Source organism: Saccopteryx leptura, chromosome 6 (genome assembly GCF_036850995.1).
Source record: "Saccopteryx leptura isolate mSacLep1 chromosome 6, mSacLep1_pri_phased_curated, whole genome shotgun sequence".
In the NCBI taxonomy this organism is placed as follows: Eukaryota; Metazoa; Chordata; class Mammalia; order Chiroptera; family Emballonuridae; genus Saccopteryx; species Saccopteryx leptura.
Window position 1 is genome coordinate 177,673,323 of NC_089508.1, and position 15,803 is coordinate 177,689,125.

A 15,803-nucleotide genomic window follows, 5' to 3' on the forward strand; every position below is an offset into this window, starting at 1 on the left:
GGGAAGGCTGTGAGAACACCGTACCTCAAGGAACTAGAGCAGGACACGTGACCTGGAGCAGCTGCAATAAACATTAGCGATCACTTGTCAAAGGCAGAATGTGGCCTTGAGGGAGCGGAAGCCCAGCAAGGGGCTGAATCTTTGGCCTTAGCGGCACCAATTCTGTGCCCTACCCAGCGAAGCCACGCGGCCAGATCACAGGATACAGGCCAGGCTGGCACTCAACTCAGGGTCAGTCTCCGTGGGTGCCCTTTCACCTACGGGTCATCTGTTGCCAGCAGGGTGGCTTCTCCACCCGTTAGAGTAGGTAGTCAATCAGACACGAGCTGGGTGAGGAACAGAGAGGGAAATGAAATAGCAACCTTAAACATAAACATCAGCTGTCAACCCAGTGGGTGACGGTGGTTTTAAACTTCCTGATATAGCCTGGGGCAGTCACACACCCAGGGACTAGCAAATAGGGCAATGACTGCTGTATGACCCTGACCTTCCACTGGGGGCACTAGACACAGAAGGGTAAAATGATGAGAAAGAGCATGCATGTGGACTCAAAACATGAATACCACGGGTGCACAGCCACTCACCAATGGCAGAGAGATGGGTGCATGCAACAGGCAGGAACAGACCAGCCAGGGAGGAGGAGTCAGGAGGCGGGCAGGGTGCCCAGGTAAGCATGAAATCCTGACTCTGTAACCAAGCGGGGCACTCAGTTAGGTCTGAGTCGCCCTCTTTGAAATCTTCCAAGTATACGTTCCTTCGCCATTAAACCACGGCCTGCTTTGCTATCTCCATCTCTTACCTGGAATCCTTCTTTAGAGAAGACAAGAACTGAGGACTCCAAAACACTACTACCACGAGAACAGGGACACACCCATTCAGGTTCAGGCAGTCAGCAGGTGGGACAGACACCGGCCCCTCTTTTGCATCAAACTCTCCTGGACTGGAAACAACTCAGACCCCGACCTTTAGTGGGGCTCTAAGGAAAGCCTCCATGCCAGGGACCCCCTACAGCCCCTGTGAAAGAAGGGAGGTGGGCACAACCCTCCTTCTAGCCAGGATTCCATCTGCTTTCAAATGCCAGCCTGTCACGTGGCTTCCCCACCTACTGCTGGCTCAGGGACCTTGGAGGCACGTTGTCAAGCATTCAAGTTCTTTTTTTTTTTTTAATTTTTTATTTATTCATTTTAGAGAGGAGAGACAGAGAGAGAGAAGGGGGGAGGAGCAGGAAGCATCAACTCCCATATGTGCCTTGACCAGGCAAGCCCAGGGTTTCGAACCGGCAACCTCAGCATTTCCAGGTCGACGCTTAATCCACTGCGCCACCACAGGTCAGGCCAAGCATTCAAGTTCTAAACCTGATCCTTAGACCTCAGCAACGAGGCCGAGAACTCTAAAACCTAGGATCACTCATGGGTGGAAGAAGGGGGCGAGTCAGTATGAGGTTAATGGGGCTCACAGATATTGGAATGATGGAGAGTCAAATTGTTCAGAGACATAGGGTCAGTTTCAAAAATCCTGGTTATTCTACGAATAAAGAGAATTCAGATCCAGGAGTGGGCAGAAAGAGTCCTTGCACCTTTTCCCATTTTTGCACTGATGCAAACAGTGTTCAATGCCTGGGTGCTCTCCAAATAGCATCACAACTGACTTTTGCAACATGCCTTAAATTTCCAAAGGGCTTCCACACACATCATCACATGTATAATAATAATACCTCCGTTCAGTGTTAGTAACAAGAAGAGCTAACATCTGCCTAGCTTTTACTATCGGATAAACAAGTTATACAGATTTTTCTTTTTAATTCTGACCAAAGCCTTATGAGGTAGCTATTATTATTCTCATTTTTTTAAAAAAGAGAAACTAGTAGAAGAGGTTTTGTCATTCACAAAGCCACAGAGCAAAGTGGAGATTTAAACCCCAGCAGCCTCCTGACTTTCAGACTCCGTGCTCTCTCTGCCTCTCCCAGGAAAAGCAGATCCAGCAAAGTACATACAAATTAATTTGTCAAAACCATTACCTTCAAGTACCTATAGATATGTGAGTTCTAATCTAAGCCTTGCCATTTTCCTGGTTATCTGAACTCAGACATGTTACTTTTTCTTTTCACTCAATCTTCTCATCTGTAAACTGTGGCATTGGAAGAGATGTTTATAAATTCCCATAAAACCACTGATTCATCTTACCCTTCTATAGCCCTGAGAGTCGATCTTAGCAGATCCAATTTCAGAAGAAGAAACAACACTAGTGCAGTCAAAAAGGGTTGATTAAGGTCAAACAGTTAGTTAAAGCCAAGACTAAAACCCTGGCTTCAGACCCCAAACTCTGTAACTTTTTCCTACTGGAACACAGTCATGGATCTATTCCCCCAGTGATCTGACCCAGATTAAGGCCGTACCCCGCTGGCCCTGCTGATGAGTTTGATAAGGTTCCCAGAATTCCCATTGCCCCAGGCCAAGTTTGGTAGTAGAGCGTGGTCCTCAACATTTCGGTCAAGGGCAGCTAAATGGTTGGTTTATCTTATTCTTGTTTCTCTTTGAGTCTTCAGTTCCCAAATAAGAAAGCCAACTGGGAGCCCCACTGGGCCGGGTGGGGTCTGGGCTGTCCACAGCAAGGGATGCAAGAAAACAGTGACTTGTGCCATACTTCAGTCAACAAGACCTTCATGAGGGAGGGGCATTCTGGGAACGAGAGGAAGAGCCCATTCCTCTCTCTCTGAAAGGCCCTTACAACATCTCTGCCTAATTCTGAGAGCACAAAGAACAAGTATATGAAGTCATCGCATTCCTTCTCAGCTTCTTGGCCTGAGGGGGCCACCCTGAGGGGGCTTTCAGAGCAGGAAGCGTGAGCTCATGGCAGACTTGTGCACTGAGACCCACTCTTGAGCTGCTGGTGTATCAGTTCAGGAGCTGAACGCAGGGGCGGGGCTTTGTGAGATCTTCGTGGCTAGGGCTTTCGAAGGATGCCTGTCCCCTCCCTACCTCCATGGAGGCAGAGGGCAGAAATCTCAAGGAAGGAGGCTTTGACCAAGCGGCACTGAAGAAGGGTGTGCAGACACACTGCAGCTGGACATCCTCAGAGATGAAAAGACACAGCCAACGTGCCTTCTATGGGCACTGGCCACATGGCCAACTCCTTCCCCATCCAGAAAGGTCTTGGTGAAGAAGACAGCATTGATCTTCACACCCAACAATCCAACACAGCGCCTCAGCTACCCATTACTATGCTCTAGACCTCTTAGATCTATCAAAACGTAACTGTCTTGCGTCCCTTTCCTTAGTCAAGGGTAATGATTGATAGTGGCTATCACTGTCTTCTAGACATTCACACTCAGGTGGGGATATTTTAAAGAAGGGGCCATGTGGGAGTCTTAGGTTTCCAGGGAAGCTGCTGGAAGAGCACAGAAGCAGAAGGACCTGTCCTGCTGTCTTCCTGCAACACCTTCCGCACCCATGCCACTAAAGTCCACTATGTCCTGCCCCCAAGGCTCCTGCCGGAGTCCACCTTCCCTTCTCCATCAGCCCATCTCATCAGCCCAGAATCTGAGAAAGGTCACTGCAGTCCAGAGTGTCTCAGCTTGGACACTACTGACATCTGGGGCCAGACAGCTCTCTGTGCGGGGACTGTCCTGTGCATTGTAGAAAGGTAAGCAGCATCTTTGGCCTCCACCTTCTGGGCACCAATAACATCCACCTTCCAGTCATGATCATCCAGACTGTCTCTGGACCCTGCTGAGTGTCCCTTCCTTTGCTGGCTAAAATGGCCAAACAAAAAAATAGAGTATTTTAGGGGAAATGCATTGGATTATAATTGATAGACATCATTGTGAAGCATATTTTCTTTGCTTTATGTTAGTTACCCACATATTGACAAATGTTTAAGTAAATGAATGACTGAAAACAAAATCGCTGCTCTGAACCAACGATTCTAACAGGTCCCCTGGGAGGAAAAGCTAGCAAACCATGAAATGTGTAGGATTAAATACCTTCAATGTCTACCAGTGCAGTGCGGCAAATCTTTGTGCAAATACCCGTACTCCAATACTACTTTGAGGGGGAAAATATCCAATATCCAATACAGAGACAATAGCAAAATAAGAAAGGCTTCATAACCTAAAACCACCTTTCAAGGCAAACTATAAAAACCTCAAAGATCCACATAAAAAAGGAACCATTAGACATCTGATTGGGTGAGACAACAGGATGAGCAGTAAATCACTCCTTTTGCTTAAACTTCTGTTAATGTTTGAGTAATTAACACAAAGCAATGAAAATGTATGCCTCACGGTGATTTATACCAATTTTAATCATATGGAATTATCCTAAAATATTTTTTGTTTGACCATTTTAGCCAGCAAAGGAGAGGGCGAAATGCTGCTGGCTCCCTTCGGTCGGGAGAAACAACCCCTTCAGAGAAGGGACCACCTCCATCATGTCCCACCATCTCCTCGCTTCCTGGGGGTGGGACCGGGGAGGGCAGCTGCTTAGAAGCTCCTTGTTGACCTGAACTTACCTCTGACTTCAGCGAGGTGGTGTGAGCGCTGCCATTTGAAGTGTAATGGGTTTCCGTGTAGGCGGGAGCGAAAAGGTGCCTGCAAAGAAGAAGAACAGACATTTGTCTCCTGAGGTGACAGCCTCCACTCTCCTGGGAACCACAGCCGGCCATTCTAACTGAAGTAGGCAGAACCTGCCCAAGCAAATCTGCGCAGAAGAAATGGGGCAGCCGTAAGAAACCAAAAAAACAAACAAAACAAAACAACAAATACAACAGGGAGTCTGTTATGAATTTTGTATTGGTGGGGGATCATCCTTTTGTTTAGACAGCCAGATGGAGTCCACAGAACCAAAGCAGTGGTTCTTAAACGTTTTCTGGGTCCCGGGAACACACACATGCAAACGCATACTCTCAATTTATCTGGATTGATCTTTCTACCACTGCATCCGCCAGTGCTTAGCATCAGCACACCAATGTCTTCTTTAAGGAAATACCTCTTCTCTGTTGCACGTTTTGGTGAGATTGTCAATCAAGGTGTGTCCCCGTCACCACCACCGACCCTGGCCCATGGTGGCCATGATCCAAGCTAAGCCAATGGAATAATGTCACAAGAGCTGAACAGATGGGACAATCCATCTGCTCCTTTGTTCCTGCTGCATGGATTCCTGAAGCTTGCTTGGCTTGTCCTTTATGAGACCCAATGTCCAGATTTCCTGAGACCTGATACTTCTTTCTGTGTTACCCTTCCAATAAATTTTTCTTCTCTTTTCTAAAATTGGACATTGGTTTCTCTCTCGACACAGACCCCTTGAAGCTGAGGTTAAGAGTCTCTCACCAGAGAAAAGGCCACACCAAACAAGGTTCCTAGAATTTCTCAAAAAGCTAAAAACTGAATAAAAGAGCCAAATGGATGTTCTAAGTAGCTCAGCCACATTGAAACCAGAATGTACCTATGGAAAGTCAAGGTCAGGGAAGCTAAAGAGTTTCTAATGGAAGAAAAATTGGAATCTGACAAAAAAAAAAAAAAAGAATTAAGTGGATGTATAAGTACTATTTGGAAAGAATGTTTAAAATTGAGTTAGATAAAAAATAAATTTTAGAAAAGTATGTACTTTCAAAATCCCTTCTAATGGAAAATAATAATAGTACACCCTACTGTATACATTGAAAACACTGAGAAAGCAAATGCCCACTGTTAGTGTGGTTATCACAGGGAACTGCAGAAGATGTCCACAAACGCCAACTGCATATTTCTAAAAACTGGTTGATTTTTAGAAATAAGGATCATGCATTTGTTTTGAAAATAAGTTTGAAACTGCTTTTGAGAAGAAAATATAGGCCGAGGCCAGGCACGGAAAGCCAAAGGAATCTGCAGGGACCACCCCGATTCTGGAAGACGCAACATTTCCCAGAAAGACGGGGTCATTGAGGAGAGTCTCTAGAGTCACTTCCAGCTCTAAGTTCTGGGACTACTGACTCTCATAATCCCCTCTAGCCCTAGAGTGCAGTCAGAGGCAAACGCCACAAGAGTTGTCTCTTGTACTAGGTCAAGCCCTTTGACATCCAGCCTTCAACAAGAAGGAAAGGAACTCAACAGGGAAATGTAAACATAAAGCAAAGCCCCAAACCCAGCTCGTGCAGGAATACTCTCATCACATGGAAACGTTAGGTCAGTAACTAACCTGCCGGGTTCTGTCTCCCAACCCTTTCTCTTCCCCCTGAGCATCTGGGCAGCCGAGTATCTCAGGGAGGAGTCCCCCAGCTGTCTGAGGGAGATAAACTGTAGGCCCTATGAGAACAGAGGCCAAGCTGCTTTGCTCACCAGTATAGATTAGTGTTTAATATTTACTTAAAGCAAGGCTGACTTAACTATTGATTGAAGGAATGGATAAAAGAAGGAACAAGTCAATGAAGGAGTTGTTCAGCATGCTGGGAGCTTAACACAGGACCTGGAATCTGAGAGACGAGGTGTCAACGGCAGCTCTCACACGGACTGTCTCCGTGGCCCGTGAGCAAGTTCACTTTCTCCCTCTGAATGTTTGGTTTCTTGTCTTTAAAGACAAAGACACTACCCTTACTTGCCTGGGCTCTCATAAGAGTAAAATGACAAAATGCATGTAAGGGACTTAACACCAAGTCGGTACAGAGCGGAGCTCAGGGAAGGTGAGCAATTGTCGTTATTGCTTTCAACAGGGACTATGGTGGAAGAAGCCAGCAAAACCGATGGGATTTACCTGTTTCCCTCTAAATCTCCCCAGCCAGTGACTCTCAGTGTATCACTCAGGGACGATGAGAAGGCAGTGCGCTCATTCCTGCAGCCCCATTTCCTGGTCCGATTTCACAGACTGCTTAATGGATGGCTAGGCAGGGGTTCAGAGCTTAATGGTCCAGCCAGGTGCCAACGGGATGTCAATTTTCCCACAGAAGATGTTCTCCTGATAAATTCATTCTCGGCCTGTTCTCCGTATTAGGGGGAGAAATCATTCATCCAGGGACATCAAGATGCTCCCGAGAAAGCCATCGCGGCTGAACCACATTCTTGTCGGTCCTCAGCCACGCCTCCCAGGGAGAGTAAGCCTCTTTCTGCAGTTCCTTATTCTGAGGATCTGCCCCCATCACCACGGGCCTCTCAGAGCCTCAGCATCGAAAGGGACTTACTCACTAGACTACAGGCTCCCTGGGAGCAGGGGGCACGGCTGCCTCGTTCTGGCTTCCCCCAGCTTCCAGCCCCTACCAGGCAGGCAGTGCGTGTTTCCTTGGTCAGTAAGTGGGTGCATGAACACATGATGAACCTTCTACCTTGTACAAGGAATCTGCTAGATGGCCACTCAGCCCTGGGAGCCCCTGAGACCACCCACTCCATATTTGACCACAGATAGTAGTTAAAGAAAGTTCTTACATTGAACCAAAACCACCTCTCTTTAACCGGCACCCACAGGCCTTTGTGCTATCTTCTGAATGACAAGGAGCAACCTGCTTCTTCTTCCACCTAACTGCCCTATTGGGACCAGCAGCAGCAGCAGCATTGCCTCGGAACTGGTTACAAATGCAAGGTTGTCCGGCTTCACCCCAGATGTACAGAAGCAAATAGAAACTCTGGGGTTTGGGGTCTCACCATCTTGTGATAACTGAGTGATTCTGATCATAACCACCGCCCTAGATCACAAGATTTCAACATACCGTTAAGGCAAGCAAATCTCAGAATTACCCACGAGTGTCTCTCACCGCCCTACAGCCCACCGCCTTCCTGCCTCCACCACATCCTCGACCCCTCGGAGCTTCGGAAACCCAGACAAGTTGCAGCCAGAATAGCTCACATCTTTTTAAGTGTTCAGTTATTTCACCTTCACAACACACCTGCGAGGAAGGAAGGCACTAATCCTTCACCCACGTTGTACCTGAGCACACCGGGAACTCAGGCGTGTGTAACGATCCAAGCTCTCACGGCATAGTGTCACCACCGGGCGTCACGCCCAGGTCTGTTGGTTCTGAGTCTACCTCTTAAAGCTGTTTTCTGCTCTCTCTTAGAAGGTGGAAACATAACACTCAAGCACTGCCGGTAACCAGCAGTCCAGAATACAATTCGATGGTGAGGACAGTGGCCTCGAGGACACATGTGCTGTCACAAAAAGGAGACTCAGCTCTTAGAGGTGACTGAGTACAGAGAAGAGTGAACGGTATAAGCAAAGAGCAGGGCAGGAAAGAGGATGGACATGCGAGAACTTCAGGGATAGTTTTTTGTTCCTCCTCCTTCTTTTTAAATAACAGCCCTTTCCCCAAATGGGGTTGCAGATGTTGGCCAGAAAGGTCCTTCCTTCTTGAAGCAAAAGGGTCATGTTTCATCACCACCATCTGTGCAATTTTAAGGATATATGACACACTTCCTTCAAATGCTCCCCACTGCCCCAAAGCAGGCCCATCTATGGCCATGTGGTGCCTTGTCACTGCTCTCTGGACCAAGGACACTGCTGTCCCCTCACAGAGGGGCCAGGGGGCCACTGAGCGGCCCAGCTGGGCCCACCCGCCCCTTCTCTGACCACATCTTGTTCTCATCTCCTCCCTGACAAGGAGCTGGCTCAGCAGATCGGCAGGAAGCCGTCTCTCACCACTGGAGTGTATTAGGGTTTTCAGGAAACGAGTTGTGAGTGATGTGCGTCCAGGAAGAGAGAAGGACTATCGAGATTTCCCACCCCGCCCCTCGCTTTTTCTGGCTTTGATGGAAAAGCTGTTTCTGTGTGCCCCCCTGGCCTCGGGAAGCCGGCCCTCCAGGCGCACCAGCCCCCAGGCAGGCCGTGCCCATAGCCCACCCCAACGCTAATAGCAGCCAGCACCAGATGTCCCCTGGGACGAAACCCAGGTTGCCCAGACCCCAAAGTCCTTGGGCAAAACCTGCATCTTCTGAATTCCACCTGTGAAAATACTCCTCCAAATTCCAGACATAAAACATAAGGTTGCTCTCCAAAAAAGGACAATCGAATTGCCCGTGGCAGCTTGGAACCTGTTTGCCCACAGAGCGGGTCTGGAACAGCCCTGACCACCCCTCCTAAGGCTCGGAGCCTTCAAACCCAGCACCATCCCTTTGAGAACTGTTTACTGTCAGACAAATTTGAAATGGCTCTCTAGGATGCAACTCAAAGCAAAGTTGCACAACAGCTCTGAGATCAACCCTCCTTCCTGCTGCTTCTTATAAGAAACCAGTCAAGATAACGTGTTAACATCCCCAAGCTACCTTGAAAAACAGTTATGCAGACGTGCTCGGCAGAGGCACACGTGACTCCCGCTAGCCCTAGCCCCGGGGGACTATTTCTACTGACACCTCCTTCCCCCAGCCGTCGTCCATCTTGCTCTTCTAAGAGGACCCAGGCACTCAGACTGGTGATGCTCGGGAGGTGCAGCCTTGCTGGTCCCTCTTGGTTTTCCTGGCGGATCTCCACCCCGTCTGCCTGTGTTGGTGCTGACGTAAGCCTCTTTCGTTTCTTGCTCCTACTGTTAATGCCATCATTGTGGGACCTCGCCCAGCCACTGCACTACACCCGGAAATGCTGGGAAAATTACAAAATCCCAGCCCCATTCCAGACCCATGGGGAATTGTATCCCCTAGAGAAGGAGTCAGAGATCTGTATTCTTAATAGTTTTTCCAGGTGATACTTTATTAGGCTCAGAATTCTCCTGTTCCATTGAGTCCATTTTCACATTTTAAATTCTTTCCCCCATGTCTAGCCCCCCAAAAACTAAACACGATACCAGCACAAGACAGAGGGCAAGTCTCAGGTTCAGAAAGCTTTGGTTTGAATCCCAGCCACACTGCTTTCTAGAAACCCTGGAAATGAGTCAAGAGATGCTCAAGGTCCCTTTCAATGTCATACAAAAGCACTGTTGGGTCATAGGCTCTGAGGGGCCAGTGTAAGGTTCTTTGGATAAGACTATTTACAATTAACTAGGGTGGCTCTTGTACAACCTTGTAAAACTAGACCGGAACTGGAACTCTTAAAAACCTAGAAAGATACAACAGAGAAGCAAATGACTGCTATTCAGTAAAAGAGATAACTCCAAAGGTTATGTAGGGTTTTTACTGCCCCTAGGATATCAATTAACAAAGTTGTGTATCTGATTTAGCAATGTCTCCACTTTCCTTTTTTCCAGTTTTAAACCCGTTTCACCATCTTGCCATTTCCCCCATTTGTCCGCAAGTAAAACTGACAAGTGCATTTGTAGGTACAGTGTTTCACTTGAGCCCCCCCATTTCCTGGACTGCAAGTGGGCAGAGTAATAACCACTATCTCACAGCATCACGGAGAGGATCAAATGAGAAAAGACAGTCACATACTAGCTCTGTGAGTTTGAGCAAGTGGGTTAACCTGTCTGTGCCTCAGTTTCCTCAACGAAAAAAATGGGGAAAATGAGAGAATCTACTTCACAGGGTGACTGTAAAATGTTAGAAGACTGCTTGATTAAGAATATAATGTTTCCATAAAATGAACAAATGTAAAAGAACCCTTGTATCAAACTGGTACCATTGGTATCTTTTTCTCCAGACTAGCTGTGAAATCTTGATAATTGTTAAACGGAGACAATGAGTTTTTTGAGGGCTCATAATCTAGTTTCTCTTCTTTGGGGTACACTGGGAAATTTTAATATTAATATTTTTTTATCTAGCTAGGCGATACTGAGCGAGTCAAAAGCTGCTCTGCCCGTTTCTCTATCAAACGAAAATGGTGATGCCCAGGACAGGCAGGCTCCGGGAAGCGTCTGAGAAAAGCAGAGCGTGCTATTTTAATATAACGGACCATGCTTGCCCATACTTGGGACAATAATAAAACAGCTTCAGTCAGTATGGTTTTGTTTTCGAAAAAGAAGAAAGAGAAGGGGAGAAGAGATGGCTCAAGCTGTTTCAGAACCAAGATTTCCCAACCAGCACTCATTCCACCTCTGACTCCGAAGGAATGGAGATAAACCATTCCACCTCTGACTCCGAAGGAATGGGGATAAACCAAGTGCCAAAGGCCAAATAAGGGACTGTCCTGTCCAGGGGCCCACGGGCAGAGACATTTCTTGGGGAAGGAGCAGAAAGGCCATGGTAGAGGGAACTTTAAATGTTGCTCCTAATGTGAAGAGCAAGGATCTCCTCCCACCCTCAGAACACACTCGAGCAGGCATCGTCGCTGCCCCAGAAGCAGTGATGAAAGCAAGATGGCGCCACCCACAAGCCTGGCTGAAATCTAAAGCTACTCGGCATGTTTTTGGTTTTTTTAACCTTCTATTAAGGAAGTGTCCAAACAATGCACTAAATCAACACTCCCTTTCACCAACCACTTCCCGTTACATCTTCTCTCGGTCCCCACAGGACCTGGTACCCTTTGGACCAGCTCCTGATCCTATGTTTTGCCTTTATGTTAAATACCAAAGGATGTTTGGATAAGCGCTGTTTACTCCTTTGGTCAACAGGGTCTTTATTTAATCTTCTTCATGCTTCCCTCTGGGCTGTCTCCACAACGATGAGCAAGCTCTCTGCGCAAATCAGGTCGACGTCTTGGGATCAGGGAGCTTAACTGGTAGGGACCTTTGGGGTCCTAAAAATGGCTCACCCAAGAAGAGTTTACAGGTTGTGTTACAGTGTCCCAAATAGCCCACACAGCTGTTTATTGGAAAGGGTAAGAACAGTTAAGGGAAATGGAGGATCGTTTTTGCGATTTCTTAGAAAGATAAATAACTGAAACATTGCTTGGCAGTAGCCTGCCTCCTAGCAACCGTTTTTTGATAAATAACCGTAATTCTTGTTTACCAGACTTACCTGAAGGGAAGGGCCCATGTAAGAGGTAATTGACTATACTGTAGAGATAAACTTTGTGGTTAAGACATGAAGGATATAAAGAAAACAAACCTCTAAGATCACAGGACCTTTGAGAACATGCATAGGAAGAAGGGACTACATGGAACTTCCTATGCAGAAAAGAAGCAAACAAACAAAAAGCAGGCGGGTGAAGACCCAAATCCAACTTGCCCTACACGTGGGTGCTTGATCCCTTTCAGGCACTGATTAATATCCCAGTAACTTTGACACATCTTGCCCAATGTTTCCTTGCATCCTAAGGCATAAATCCCAGCTGAAGCACAAGTCAAGAAGGTTAGAACTTGGAAAGCCCTCCTAATTTGTCATGAACATCCGCTGTCCGGCTTCCAGTATCCCTGCCACCTTCTCGGGATAACAGTGCCTGATCTGCGTGTAGAGAAATGTTTCATTCACGACACGCTGACTGGAAGCACCCAGACGCAGTCATGACAAGCCAGGACAATCAGGGCTCATTTAGCTAAACTTCAAGATGGTTGACACCTGGTGAAAACAGCTGGAGCTGAGTCACCCCAGTGGTGGCACCTGAAGAGATGATCTCTGATTTCCTAGCTCCTGTCCTTTCTAAGCCCCAGTCCTTCACCTTTTCCCTTATTCTATGTGTTGCCCCATAGCTTTTCCATGAGGGGTTTTTTTTTGGGGGGGGGATGTTAGTACAGAAATTTCAGAGTCAACGGCAATAAGAGATCTTTATACGCCATCCTGTCTGCCCAGTGCTTACCCCACTCCACTTTTACAGATGAAGCACTTCACAATGAGCGAAAGCAACATATCCAACATCATGGTTAGATTTTGCTTCTAAACCCATCAGTCTAAATAAACTAAAGTAAGCTAAATGTCAGTGGTAAATAACCCAAGAGTCAGGCCATCCAGACACTCCCAGAGGGCCGACAGGAAGGATGTCCATGCAATCTCATCAATAATTACTTACTAAGCAGCCTAATACTGTACGAACCGCGGGCGCATGGCATCAGGAAGGCCAAGTTCCTCCTGGCTTCAATTCATCCCGTATTTGTTCTGGGTCTTTGGCCAAGTTGCATTACCTCCTCTGAGCCACAGGCTTTGCATCTGCAAATCCACTCACTCATTCCACAAATATTTATTGAGGCCAGTTGTGTGCCAAGCACCTGCAAGGGAAGCTTGTTTCTCCTGCCTTCCACTGGGCACCTGTATCCCCCATCATGAAGACGAGAAGAAGCTGAAGGGTGGCAGAATATGCCTCCCCAACTATACCACTTTAGCATAGGAGTATTTTGAGCTGAAGGCAATTGAGAAGAATAGACAAGAAAAGCACCTTGCCCTCCCTTTATCTGCTTAAAAGCAAGACATATATTTTCAAAGGCTTCCCTCCTGCACTTTCTACCAAGAAGGACAGAAGTTAATCTCCAGAGACAACTTTAGACTATCAGCTGGAGAAGGCACTAGAGCAGCGGTTCTCAACTTGTGGGTCGCGACCCCAGCGGGGGTCGAACGACCAAAACACAGGGGTCACCTGTGTATTTCCGATGGCTTTAGGCGTTCGACCCCTGCCGGGGTCGCGACCCACAGGTTGAGAACCGCTGCACTAGAGGAATTTGTACAACAAACTTAACTAGCCTTTATCTACCATTTATTTATCATATAGCACCGTCTTTAGAGGCCTAACAGCTCTTTCCTTTGTCCCATCATTTCTCTACAAATGTATTCTTTGTCGAAGATGCTATAGAAGCCTGTAGTCTAAATGAGTTACTCATTTTTCCATGGGTGTCTCCCACATAGACAAGTTAACTTCTGTTTGTTTTTCTTTTGCTAATCTGTCTTTCGTTACAGGGTTCCCAGCTAAGAACTTAAGACAGGTAGAGGGGAAATTATGTTTTTCCTCCCTTACAAGGTCATCTGTGGAAGTCCTTTGCAAACACTCCAGACCACCCAGAGAATACTATCTGGTTCTCAGAAGCCAAGTCACTGTTTCATGGCCCGTCTCCCTTCCTTCGTAGAATTGCTGCAAACCAGTGCTGCAAGCAACTTCCAAACTCCCCGAACAAGCTGCCCACACAGCTATGGAGCAGGGGTGCGTGCGTGTGTGTGTGCATGCGTGTGTGTACGTGTGCAAGTGTACGTGTGCATGTGTGCATGTGTGTACATGTGGGGCAGAGAAGAAGGGCAGACTCCAGATCAGGAACTCCAGATGCTCACTCAACGTTGCTCAACTCCTTTTCCAGAGCCACATTCCTATGACCACCCCACTGAAAGCCAGTTTAATCTTTATCTTCTTATCCAAACCACATAGAACATCCAGAAGTCAAGAGGTCACAGAGAACAGACTGATGGTTGTCAGAGGCAGTGGAGGGGTTGGTGGACTGGCCGAAGAAGGTGAAGGGACTGAGAAGGACAGATGGGTAGTTACAGAAGAGTCACAGGAATGTGAGGTACAGCATAGGAAATACAGTCAATAATACTGTAATAACTGTGTGGTGCCAGGTGGGTACTGAAAATACCAAGGGGAATGCATGATTATCTCATCATTACGCTGTATACTTGAAACTTTAATAAAAAGGCCAAGTGTAAACCGTAATGGAAATATTGATATAAATTTTTAAAAAGAACTCAAGAGACGAAGAACTTCTAGAAGCCTAGAAGCCTGCCATCTTTGTCAACACTTAGAATCAGCTCTTTCCTTAGCTCTCAGTCTCCCTGCAAAGGAATCCCTTTCCGTGACGGCCCTTCCTTTCCCCAGAAAGGGGGCTTGGAAAAAGAGACCCTGCCTGACACAATGCCGCCATTATAGCCCGTGGCCCATCTGGACCTCTCTCCAGGGAGAGACTGATGCAAGAGAAGAGAGTGTGGAGGCTGTCAATGTTCTGTAAACCTGTAACCTCGGGAGAACACGGAGGAAAAGGGGGCAGTGGGGTGCATGGGAGCTGTGGAAGGGAGTGGAAAAAAGCCATGAGTACAGAAGTCATAAAGACCCCATTTCTCCTTAAACTGGGGGTGAGGAAAAGCTGGCCCAGTCCACCCATTCAATGATACCATTGTTTTCAACAAAAGTGGGTTTGAGAACCCTCAGAGAGGTCCTCAGTGAGGCCCCAGCTGCCGGAATGGGCAGCAGTCCGACCAGTTCCTAGAAGATCAAGTTCTTGGAGTTGTGGATAAGAAGGAAAGACTGTGTCAGAGCACAAATCAGAAAAAACTAGGGTAAGGACAGACCTCCCTTTGAGGGTCAAGGAGAGAATACTGGAGGCAACTTTTCACAAGGATTTCATCACTGCTTCCCCATCACAGTCCTGCAAAGTTGTGGCTACAATGACAACCTTCATCTCATGAGAAGACTGAAGATCTGGGGAAAGCAGGGTCCTGTCCAAGCTCCCTCCATAAGCCAAGAACTGACCCAGGGAGTGGCACCACTGTGCCACTACTTAAGCAGGAACCTCAGACTGCTTCTTGGGTCCATCCTCTCCCTCAGCTCATATTCAATCCATCTCTAGTCTCCACGACTCCACCACATTACATGTCTTTGGAATCCACCCCCTTCTCGCCATATCGGCTACCTCTTCCCAAATTACGTCACCATAATTTCTCACTCAGATTATAAATAAAGCTTTTGAATGGGTCTTATTATTCTGCTGCTCTTGTCCTTCCCAATCCATTCCTTACACTTCAGTGAAAGTAGTCCTGCTCAAATGTGTTTTGGATGCTGTTGCTACCTGGCTTTTAAAATGTTCTTCACCAGCTTCTCATCATCCTCAAGATAAATGCCCAAACCCTTTAAGGAGCCTACAAGGCCCTCCTTCAAGGACTCATCCCCTGCCCATCATACCAACCTTTCCTCTTACCACTTCCTTCCTCCCTCTCGCTCTTTACGCTAGCTCTCTGCTCTAACCGTAAAGAACTTCTTCTCATCTTCAAATGTTACTCTTGCTTTGAGGTCTTTGTTCCTGCTGCTTGGAACCCACCTGCCCTTGTATAAGCCCTTTACCACAGCTCT

The 15,803-nt window shown here is 47.1% G+C and overlaps 1 protein-coding gene across 1 annotated transcript in view; it reads right to left on the reverse strand.

Moving 5' to 3' along the window:
- The window catches only part of ADAM19 (ADAM metallopeptidase domain 19), an 80,227-nt gene that overhangs the window by 45,046 nt on the left and 19,378 nt on the right, over positions 1-15,803 (reverse strand). Inside the window, exon 4 of the mRNA XM_066341459.1 lies at positions 4,510-4,588. Within this exon, the coding sequence (XP_066197556.1) occupies positions 4,510-4,588 (79 nt within the window). The remainder of the gene's footprint in view (positions 1-4,509; positions 4,589-15,803) is intronic.